The sequence below is a fragment of the Mastigoproctus giganteus genome, chromosome 3, assembly GCF_048544385.1.
Source record: "Mastigoproctus giganteus isolate SK-2022 chromosome 3, ASM4854438v1, whole genome shotgun sequence".
In the NCBI taxonomy this organism is placed as follows: Eukaryota; Metazoa; Arthropoda; class Arachnida; order Uropygi; family Thelyphonidae; genus Mastigoproctus; species Mastigoproctus giganteus.
The window spans coordinates 172,199,306-172,211,382 of record NC_143577.1 but is presented as its reverse complement, the minus strand read 5'-3'; the positions used below and the strand labels follow the sequence as shown (position 1 = coordinate 172,211,382).

The 12,077-nt window shown below is 36.4% G+C and overlaps 1 protein-coding gene across 3 annotated transcripts in view; it reads left to right on the top strand.

Moving 5' to 3' along the window:
• Positions 1–12,077, top strand: part of LOC150088410 (1-phosphatidylinositol 4,5-bisphosphate phosphodiesterase classes I and II-like) — a 1,046,313-nt gene that overhangs the window by 505,536 nt on the left and 528,700 nt on the right. For all 3 annotated transcript variants that reach the window (XM_090369498.1, XM_090369497.1, XM_090369499.1), the window contains exons 15-16: positions 2,338–2,434; positions 5,536–5,620. In XM_090369498.1, the coding sequence (XP_090225624.1) occupies positions 2,338–2,434; positions 5,536–5,620 (182 nt within the window). The remainder of the gene's footprint in view (positions 1–2,337; positions 2,435–5,535; positions 5,621–12,077) is intronic.

Sequence of the window (12,077 nt, the reverse complement as noted above, 5' to 3'; positions counted from 1 at the left end):
TTCTAATTTATACATCAGAAAATCCTTGTGCTTTTAAAGGAATATCAAAAAACTCCTTACCAGTTCATTGGAAATCGAACAGAAAAGCTTGGATGACAGCTAAAATCTTCAAGGATTGGTTTTTAAATTACTTTTGCATCAAAGAAAAAAGATATTGCCTGAAGAAGAACATAGCATTCAAAATCTTTCTTATTCTTGACAGTGCACCCAGTCATCCTGCACATTTGTCTGATCTGCACCCAAATGTGAAAGTTACCTTTCTTCCAGCAAATACAAGTTCATTAATTCAGCCAATGGACCAAGGTGTTATAGCTTCCTTAAAACTTTATTACCTAAGATCTTTTTTACAATTGGTAGAAGCTACTGATGGAATAGGCAGTTTTTAAATTCAAGATTATTGGCAGAATTATAACATTCTTGATGCTGCAAAAGCAGTAAGCCTACATATGCTCCAGGAAACCATTCTATAATAATTGAAAAATATGGATACATGGGAATTTTTTTTTGGCTGATGCTGCATAAGCTTGCTTTCTTGCATCGTATGCCTCTACTAATGCTAATGCTAATTGTTTGCCAAAATACACAAATTATACCATAATTATTCTTTAAAATTATTGTTTTACAGAATTACTGTCTCATGTTACCCTTGGTACCCATTTTAAATTTATACATTGTATATTCATAATACAGGTGACCTCCGATTAATGTTGATAATTCGTTCTGGAAAAACAGAGCGCTAAGTGAATCCGCGCTAAGCGAGTGCCACATTCCCATAAGGTAACATATGCATTTGTGAGTTGCAGTCGGTGTCATAGGATAATTCCTAATCAATAATAAACGGTAGTGAAAAGATGCACAAATGTCAGTCAAAATACTTAATGTTCAAATATTTGTACATATAAAATTTTCTATATTACAAATGTGTATAATTACATGGTAACTACTTATGTATCAAAATTAAACTTAAAATTCAAATTAAAATCATTAATTTTATTGATCTAAATTGATTTTAATTGATTTAAGTTAATTGATGAATTTAATCATGAAAAATGTGTCGATTTTGGGTTGTACTTTGGCCTTCTTCTTGGTAAACTAAAGGAGGTTTTAATTTAAAGTCCCCCTCAGCGTTATCACCCAACAATAAAGTCAACTGATCCTTTACCGCTTTGAAATCTGGCATGTTTTTTTCTTCTTTCAATATGAAACTTCTTTTAGGCATTTGTTTACAAAAAAGTCCTGCTTCATCTATGTTAAAAACTTGTTGAGAAGTACAACACATAATACCCCTCTTCAATAATTTTAACAAGTTCTTTTTTGAAAGTTTCGGCTCCTTGATCTGCACTTGCGGCTTCTCCCTGGATTTTAAATCTATTCATCCAGCGCTTACTAGTTTTAAATGGTTTCACATTCTTTTTTTTTTTTTTTTTAGGTGAGCTTTCTTTAGATCATCATATAGGCTAATCTCTTTTTTTATATATACTGTACAATTTATACAATATTTAACTTAACTGAATTCTGAATTGCATATTATCTTCAATATAATTAGTTGTCTCTCCATTTCAATCATAATAGCCGGCCTAGCCCTAGTTGCTTGCAGTGGATCAGCTGTCTTTCCCGCTGCTAAAATTAATTCTTTATTTTTTATAATTGTTCTTACAGTTAAACCTCCCAGTCCTAAATTATGGCACACATTCGCTTGTCATTAACCGGAATCGATTTGCTTCAAAACGTCTAATTTCATTTTCAAATACAGTCTTTTTCTGACATTTGTAGTCTTCGTACTGTGTCCAGACGTTGCTTTGTCATTCTTATCTGCCATTATTAACTCTTCGAAAATGTAACTGTGTTGGTTGCATTAATTATGATACAATGTTCAAGTAAACTGTCCGTTACGCATGATGTCTAATACTGTACTGAGTGATGACTATGTTTCTAAATGCATATAACGCAAATATTACAAGCAATATACTTGATCATTTTTTAAAACGTTGATCTCGGAACTACGTAACAAGTCACTGTACTGCAATTAAATTAGCATGCAAGGAAATTTCTCAAGTTGGCTGGGAAAATTTCTCAAGTTGATGTGGGAAACATTTTAATAGTTTTGCTATCGACTCCATCACATGAAACGTTTTCGTTAAATATGCCAAAAATGCAAAAATGCAAAGTTTGTGTTACAGCATTGGGATCGAAACTGAATGGTACACTACATTAAACTGAGGTTTGAAAGAAAAATGTCTTTTAAACTCTAATATCATAGTATAAATTGTATATTTTTGTATTTATTCATATTTCACCATTTCCATTTATGTTTTATGTGAAATTTATTCATTTTAGGGAACTGCTGCTAAAGAGTCTGAAGCAGGAGCTGAAATGTCTGCACTTGTGACATATGTTCAGCCAGTGAGATTTCATTCTTTTGAATATGCAGAGCGTGAGTAAAATATTTTTTTATGGCATATCATCTCAGTTTCAAAATAAAGTTTAGCAACAAAATTTTTTGTTGCTAAACTTTATTTTGTTGAAATGTATGTATTACCTAATCCTTCCCTGCCATAAATATTGTGACCAAGAGTATCTGAGTAATTATGCAAGAATGCCAGACTAAAAAAGATATTCTGATATTTGTATGAGCTATATGGTACAAGGGAAGCCCTAGGCTTCTGCTATATCAATCAAGAAAAAAAAAAAACCTATCTATCTTTTAGCCCCACTCCCCCAATAGGTGCCAGTCCAGCTGACCTTTGAATTTCTCTAAGCTGTCAGCCTCATCTACCTGCAAAGGTAACTAATTCCAAAAAATTAAATTGATTCATTATACTGATTCATTGAATTCATTATATTGCAACTCACTGGCTAAAAGTTGCAGTATCATCTATGATATGATACTACAGTTAGATAAGTCTTTTCTAGAATCATCTATAATTGAAAATTCTTCTTTCCCCCTCTTAGAGCCTTATAAATTTCATTCAGGTTCACCTTCCCAGTAACTAACCTAGTTACCAAGCTCTGTAGCCCATATATTCAGGTCTTTTCTCATATATGGTCATCCTTTGTCAGTGTCTGCATACACACTGCCTGTCTACCTGTCTTTGGGCCTTTTCAAAAAGCTTGATGTCCTTTTTTTAGGAATGGTCTTCATACATAGAAATAATATTGAGTGCACTCTCCCAGTCACCTAATATATACTGCCACCTACTAGTTCCATATCTGGAGATTCTTATTGCATGAAGTGTCACTGTGGTTAATCAGATCAAGAGTTACCTTCTCTTGTTGCTTCTCTAACATGTTAGTGCAGAAAGTAGCCACCCAGTAAATTCAGAAAAGTTTGATGCTAACATGTAAGGTGTACCAATAAGTTCCATTCAATATCTGTAAAGTTAAAAATCCTGCATTATAAGACATTTTGATTTATTGGCCCATTTGTCCGTATAGTTGTTCATTTTACTTGTCATAGTTATTTGGCTTATAACATACTCCTACTCTCATTTTTGTTTTCCCATTGTTTATGTCACACAATGACTCTATGTTATCCAGGCAGCTGACATCAGCTGGGTGCATTGCCTTAGATTCTGTGTGCCTACCTAACAAAAAGCATTACTTCTCCACTCCCTTTACCTCTGTCCTTTCTATACTTTGTAGTTTATACTATATTTTGTATATTTTATGCCTTAGATTCTGTGTGCCTACCTAACAAAAAGCATTACTTCTCCACTCCCTTGACCTCTCTGTCCTTTCTATACTTTGTAGTTTATACTATATTTTGTACATTTTATGCTTTCCCCATATTACAAATTGTGTGCCTCTCATATCTGAGTGGAATTATGTTTCTAATCATGGGTGCCAGCAGGATATTTTTCACCAAATTTTTGAATACATGCAATTTTTTAATTAAGTGAAGTTTGACTGATTTATGTGTACACCGAAGCCAATGTTTCATGATCAGTGGGTGAAAGTACTTGTATTTTGAAAGAAAGAATTTGTATTGTTTTAATGTTTCGATAAATTAATGAAAATATTAAAAATTTTGTATTACTTTGAAATCCAAAGATGGTGTACTTGCACCACCTTGAACTATGCTGCCAGCACTCATGTTTCTAATATTCCTATAATGCATTGCATGCATATGATAATTTAGTCAATACTTCAAATTGATGAAATGTATTTGCTGTGCTTTTAGTTTTAGTTTATGAAAAAGTATATAACCATCCCCAGGAAGTCTTACTCTCCCCACACTGTGTTTCAGGCTGTTGCATACCCAATAGAAGCAGCACAAGAATTACTTTTACTTCTGCTTTCAGTTGCCTCAAAACTGTTAGTCTGTGTTTACTGCAACCTGTTCCACACCAAACTAGCAGTTTTATGAGCCATCTAATATTTTCTTGATAGCATCAGCGAATATGCTTACACTTCTATTTAAATGTATCCCATCTTTGTTTACCAGTTTCTCCTGTTAAGAAGTTCAGACCATGCTGAAAAAGATTCTACACTTCAAGTCTTGCACAGTCTCTCCAGAGCCGAATTATAAATTCTGTCCACAATTATTGAGAAACAGAGAAGTGATGGCAGTACTTATTGGAAAATTTGTAATGTACTTTGAAGCATTATTAGAAACAACTTTGATAAAATGTATGACAGTCAATAAGTATTCACCTAGTATTCACTAATATGAGAATTCGCCTAGTATTCATTAATAAGTGAATTCGCATAGCAGTGGTTCCCAGCTGGTGTGTCCTGACACATTGGTGTGTTGCAACCCTTTTCAGATGAGCCATGAGATTAGGAAAAACAACATTTAGTTCAGTGGCAATCTTTGGCTTCAAGTCACACTTGAAGCTAAAAGATGCATATTGTAGTTGATGATGGGTAGCTTATAGCTACTCATTGTCAATGATGCCTAAAGTTTGTATGTGAATGGCAACATTGGCAACTGGACAGATGGTAGATAAAGTTATGGCAGCAAACTGCAGAGAAGAATTACTCCAATGTCCTGGTCCAACAGAAATAGGTATTGATAGTGTTTTGGTTTGGGGGTTTTCCTGGGAATCTCTTGGAGCCCTTATTCTCCTAGACCACACTCTGAATGCTAAAATCTACCTATCCATTATACTGATTAGGCACACCCCTTCTTGATGACTGTCTTCCTAGATGGCTGAGGTGTGTTTCAGTGAGAATGGCTCACTGAACACAAAAGTGACTTCCAGTTGCTACTTTGGCCACTGAATTCATCAGATGTGAATTCCATAGAACATCTGTCACATCTGTCAGATTATGTGGATCGACAGATCTGGAATTTGGATCCTCCATTACAGACTTTTGCTAATTTGTTATGCACTCATGGCAACATGGTACAACATACATTCTGCAACATTCAGAAGCCTTAACAGAGTCCATGCCTTGCCATGTGGTGGCAGGAGAAGGACATACCCACTATTAGGTAGGTGGCCATGTCATTTTGATTGGCCAATGTAAAGATTTTATATTACGTTAAAATATATATATTTTTATATTAAAAAATACATTTTATTTACACAGGTCGTAATCGCAGTTATGAAGTATCATCCTTTGTGGAAACACATGCAACAAATCTGCTCAAAGAACATCCAGTAGAATTTGTAAAGTATCCTTTCGAATATTCAAACATTTTATTTAAATGTAACTAGAAATTTTTATTAATAAAGTCCCATGTATTTGTTATTGATATTTAGTTGTGGCATTAGATAAAAAGATAAAGTTGATACTAGTGATCATTTTTTTTTTGCATCACAGGTGGAACTTGGCATGTACAAAAACTTGTGTCATTTACATCTGACTCCTGGTTGACATTTAAACATATATTTATAGAGCTCAACAAAAGAGATATCTGATTTTTTTTTTTTTTTTTTTTTTTATGCTCTAACTTCCTGTCACAGGATTAGTTGAGAACAGTATAAACCTACCGAAATGATGAGTCTGTGATTGGTCAAAGTCATTCTTATATTCCAAATAATTCTTGTAAAGAAACGTCTCTAAATTACTAAACTGCTCTAATTCTACCTGCTCTTCAGTTGCACCTGTGGAAATTATTACTTCATATTATGCATATTAGAAGCTGTATAAGTCAGAAGTCAGAACAGATCAACCAATAATATAATGTTATAATACAATTAGTTTTACATTATCATAAAAAACATCAAAAGATGTTTTTTATAACTCTGTAACAGGAAGATTGCATCACAAGAAATGAAGGACTAAACATTAACCACACATGTATTTTTTAGACTCTATTAGTAATGAATAGATTTTAAACTTTACACAGGTGAAGTGCTGTCATTTCAATATTTTCTGAACAGGCAAGTTTTTTTATCAGTTATGTTGAGCAGGTATTTTCTAACTGCTTCCTATTTCTTTAATGATGCCTGTGAGACTATAGAAATCATTTTGGTTTTGTTCTATATGTGTTTATACATCACACAAATATAAATGAATTGCATTTTTATTAGCTTTTTTTTTTTTTAATACAAGGTAACGATTTTCTTTCCTTTGTTTTTCAAAAATTCGTTTTTAATTGTAATTTACTAGTTGGATTGGAATAAGCACAGTACAGGCATACCTTGAATAACGAATAGAATGCGTTCCACGAAATTACTTCGTTAAGCGAAACTTCGTTTTCAGAAGTAAAAATACTATGGCCAGAATAGGGATACGTAAAGAAAATGAAAAGCTTTTTTTTCGAACAAAGAAAAGTTTTATGAAATAAACAGTCAACTTACATACAAAGTGAAATCGCATTTTAAAATATGAGTCTAAAGTCGATTGTTTATGCTTTTTTTCTCTTTCATTTAACAATTGCCTATATGGAGTTATTGCATTTAACACTGATCGCTTAACAATAACACTTCTTCCTAAATCAGGATCATTTTCACTAAAAAAATTTAAAACGTTTTCAATGTCATTTAAGCACCTTTTTAAATCTTTGGTTGTTAACACTTTTTCGGCAGGAACTTCTTTAACTTCATCTTCATTATCTTTGTCTTCGTTGCTAACAAGGTTTTCTAAATCTTCCACTGAAAAACCATCATCTTCTGCATTCAATAAATTTCTAACATCCTCTTCATCGACATTTTCGAAACCTATTGATTGAGCCATCTGGATAACTTAATTTCTAATTTCTTGGATGTTATTTTCTTCTTCTAGTACAACTTCTGGCCATATTTTGCTCCAAACTCCATTTAAGCATTTCTTAGTGACTTCTTTCCAAGAACTATCAATGTTTTCAATTGCGTTTTTAATGGTGTAGTTTTTCCAAAAAGTTTTAACTGTCATTTCCTCTTTATCCTCTAGTTCAGTTAAATTGCTTAATGTTCGACGCAGATAATAAGCTTTAAATGATGCTATTGCTCCCTGATCCAATGGTTGAATCAGGGAAGTTGTGTTTGCTGGAAGAAACACAACTTTGACAGGAATGCATGTGTCCAACGTGTTAAGATCAGTAGGATGTCCCGGAGCATTGTCCAACAACAAAAGAGCTTTTTCTTCAAAGTTGTTTTTTGTTTTTTTGACAATACCGTTTTACTTCAGGACAAAAGTAGTTAACAAACCAATCAGTAAATAACTCCTTGGTAACCCACGCTTTTCTATTTGCTTTCCATATTACAGGTAAATTCATTTTTATGTTACCTTTTAATGCCCTTGGATTTTCTGAATGGTAAACTAATAACTATTTTAATTTATAATCGCCAGAGGCATTTGATCCAAAGAGTAACGTTAAACGGTCTTTGGCTGCTTTGAACCCAGCAGCTGATTTTTCTTCAATAGAAATGAAGCTTTTTGTTGGTAGCCGTTTCCAGAACAAACCGCTTTCGTCAACATTGAACACCAAATTTGGAAAATTTTCACGTTCAATTATTTCGTTTAGTTTTTCTGGAAACTTATTTGCAGCTTCAACATCTGCACTTGCAGCTTCTCCTGTTAATTTTACACTATGAATCCTGGCCCGTTTTTTAAATTTCTCGAACCAACCATGAGAAGCCCCAAAGGTTTCCGCAATTTCTTCAGTTTGTTTAGATTTCAGGTGATTAAACAAAAATAATGCTTTTTCTTGAATCATCATTTGACTTAAAGGCATATGACGTTGTGACATATCATCTATCCACAAACTTAACATTTTCTCCATTTTTTCTAAAATTGGATTCCTTAAGCAAGTTAATTTTGCCGCTGTAACATCTGTACAATTCTGAGCAGACTGTTTTATTTTTTCTGATTGACTTAGTATGGTTGTTAAAGTTGATTGCGCTAATCCTAAAGAATGTGCCACATCGGATTTTCGTTCGCCGCTTTCAACACGTCGTACGATATTTAGTTTAGTTTCCAAAGAAATTGCTTTTCTTTTCTTTGATTCTGACATTTTAATTAACTAAAACAAAAATATTTCTATTAAAATTTACAAAATCTACGTTATGTAATGCTATCAAAGAACCTATGTCAATTATTGCAATGTGCCATCTAATGCGCCAATAAAAACAAAACAAAACAAAAAACAAACAAGCAATGTGCCACACTGAAACAATGCCAATCATGTAAAGGAAATGGAGGACAGTTAAAAATCACGATCTGGCATACCAAGAAAACTGACAGATACTGATCATTGCAATGCATCACACTGAAACACACCCTATGAAGTGTAAACAACAACTAAATTAGGTGAATGAAGTGCAAAACTGTTATAACAGACACACCCGCAGCTTGGGAGTACGTAACGAGTCGCCGTCAGTCACCAATCGGATGATTGTCGGGCGTTGGCCTTAAATTGGAATATTTTTTTAATGTTAAATGGGGCTTGAAATTGCTGACTTTGTTATATCGAAGCTTCGTTATCAGAGGTAATGTTAACCGAGGTATGTCTGTATAAGTATGAATATAGTACAGAATAAGTACAGTATAAGTATGAGTATAGTACAGAATAAGTATGAGTATAGTACAGAATAAGTATGAGTATAGTACAGAACAAGTATAGTATAAGTATGAGTATAGTACAGAACAAGTATAGTATAAGTATGAGTATAGTACAGAATAAGTATGAATAAGTACGGTATAAGTATGAGTATAGTACAGAATAAGTATGAATAAGTATGGTATAAGTATGAGTATAGTACAGAATAAGTATGAATAAGTACGGTATAAGTATGAGTATAGTACAGAATAAGTATGAATGTAGTACAGAATAAGTACGGTATAAGTATAAGTATGAGTATAGTACAGAATAAGTATGAGTATAGTACAGAATAAGTATGAGTATAGTACAGAATAAGTACCTTGTATTAAAAAAAAAGTTTAATATGCACTGAATAAACTGAACAGATGAAAATTAGTGTAATGAAATTCATTGCAAAATAGCTTCACCAGAGGTATAATACAGGGTATCTATAAATTATTCACATGATTATAAAGCTCAATTAAAATTTTATTGTAATAGGTAATGTTAAAACAGTATATTGCACTTAATAGAGCAACTCAAAGAATTTCTTATCTCCCAGCTATACTTCGGTAAACCACCACGTGGGCACCTTTGGTAGCACGTAGAATGTTGAGATGGTAACCAGTTTTATTCCAAGTGTTTTGAAGCATCTCTTGAGAAATGGAAGTCACTGCCTATTTGTTAACTGTGTGTGTTTTTTTTTTTTTTTTATACACCTTGTTCTTTATATGGTGCCATACAAAGAAATGATATTCGGGGATGAGGAGGCCATGGAATGGGACCATCTCGGCCAGTTCATCGGTTAGGAAATGAGGTGCAGCATACAATTCGAGCATATTTAGGTAATTATGAATTTTATTGTATAAACCAGAGCTCTGATGCTCAGTACATTCTACATTCTTCTTCTTCTTCTTCTTCTTCTTTGGTCCTTAGCTGGCAGCTGGGGGAGGCGGTTGGCCACGCAACCAGTATGCTGCTGTAGGTGCCGCAGGGTTTCGGACTTGCTCTGTGATGTTCTTCCATACCTTACGATCCATGGCTTCAGTCCTGGCCTGGTTAAGGTCGAGACGTCGGCTCTTCAAGTCATCTTCCACTTGCTTGGCCCACGTTTTCCTAGGCGCAGTCCGTTGGATGCTCCATTGGGTGGGTCGTTGTCTCCAAAGGAGTGTGGATGGTATTCTGTTCGTGCCCATTCTACATACGTGGCCAAACCATCTGAGCCTTCGCTTCTGGATTTGGTCGGCAATGGTTGGTTGCTGTTGGCATCTGGCACGGATGGTATCATTAGTGATGCGGTCGCGAAGAGAGATGCCCAAGATCTGCCGCAGGCATCGCATTTGGAATACCTCAAGTTTGTTCAAATCTAACTTGAGACAAATCCATGTTTCCGATCCGTAAAGAAGAATGGGCAGAATCAAAGTCCGGAAGAGTCGGATTTTAGTCTTTGTGGAAATGTTGGTCCTCTTCCACAGACACCATTTGAGCGAGGCGAACGCAGTGGCCGCCTGTCCAATTCTGCTGTGGATTTCCATGGTGGATGCAACTTTCTTCTCCTGGACCAGCGACCCAAGGTATTTAAAGTCCTGCACTTGCTCGATCTTGGACGCCTTCGAGATAGATGGTGGCTTGCGACCCATCTGTTGTCAGGGCCTTTGTCTTACCAGCATTGATCTTCAAACCGTATGGCCGGGCAATGCGGGCAATGTCGTAGAGGATGTCCGTGGCTTCAGCGTCGTTACCGGCAAGGATAGCACTACCATCAGCAAACATCAGGTCAGTCACATAGTGATCCTTGTCATATTGTATGCCCTGTCTGTTTCTGAATGCTTGCCTCATAATGGCGTCGACCACGATGTTGAAAAGCAACGGGGAGGCTACATCCCCTTGGCAGACTCCAGTTTGGATGGTAAATTCCTCAGATAAATCGTTCTGGATGCGCACCTGGCTGGTTAAACCGTTGTATGCAGTTTGGAGGAGTGTGATGACTTTTCGAGGTACATGTTCAACCTCTAGTAGTTTCCATAAGGCAGGCCGGTGGACACAGTCGAAAGCAGACTTAAAGTCAATGAAAACAATGACGGTTCGCTGTCCACACCGGATCCTCTCCTCCATCAGCTGACGAATGGCAAAGATTTGATCACAGCATCCTCGCCCGGGTCTAAATCCTGCCTGTTCTTCTCGACTGGTTTGCTCGCGATGTTTTTGCAGTCTTGACTGGATGATCTTCATAAAGACCTTTCCGATGATGGAAAGGAGGCTGATGCCACGGTAGTTCTTGCAGTCCCGGTTATCACCTTTCTTGTGGATCGGTACGATAATGGCTTTCCTCCATGTTAACGGAATTTGTTCAGTGCACCAGATGGTTTTGAGGAGTGAGTGTAATCGGCGAAGCAGTACATCTCCCCTGGCTTTGATCGCTTCTGTGGTGACTTGGTCCACTCCTGGTGCCCTGCCATTCTTCAGGGATTGTATGGCTGCTTTCACTTCTTCTACTGTAGGCTCAACATCGACCATGGAGACCTCAGGGGGGTCGATTGAGAGTGCTGTTGCTGGCGGTCCCTGAGGTGGGTCGTGATTATACAAAGCTTTGAAGAATTCACTCCACCGTTGCAGGGGTTCGGATGGTGATCGCACGAAGGTCCCATCAGCATTCTTGATGTTGTCACTAGTCAATTTGGTCTTTCCACTCAGACATCTGAGGGTGCGGTAGAGAGTGCGATACTCGTTTTTGGATGCCGCCACTTCAAGATCGTCTGCCACTTGGTTCCAGTATGCTTCTCTTTCTGCTGTCATTCTTTGTCGGACTTCTCGGTTTAGCTGCCGGTACCGTTCAAAGTCGACCAACTTTGCCTGTTTCCGTTTGTCCACGAGGTCGAGGCACTCGTCTGATATCCATGGTTGTGTTCGACGTCGGGCAGGTGGACATAGGGGCTTGGCACATTCCAGGATGGCATCAGAGATCTGCTTTTCTTCTTCATTTATATCCTCGGGCACGGCCAGCATCTCGAAGCGGTTGGATAGGGCGATCTGATATGCCTGTTTGTTGGCAGCATTCATTAGCTGCCTCCAGTCCAGCTTGGCTGACCAAGATGATCTTTTTGCATGCCGTAATTTGAGCTGC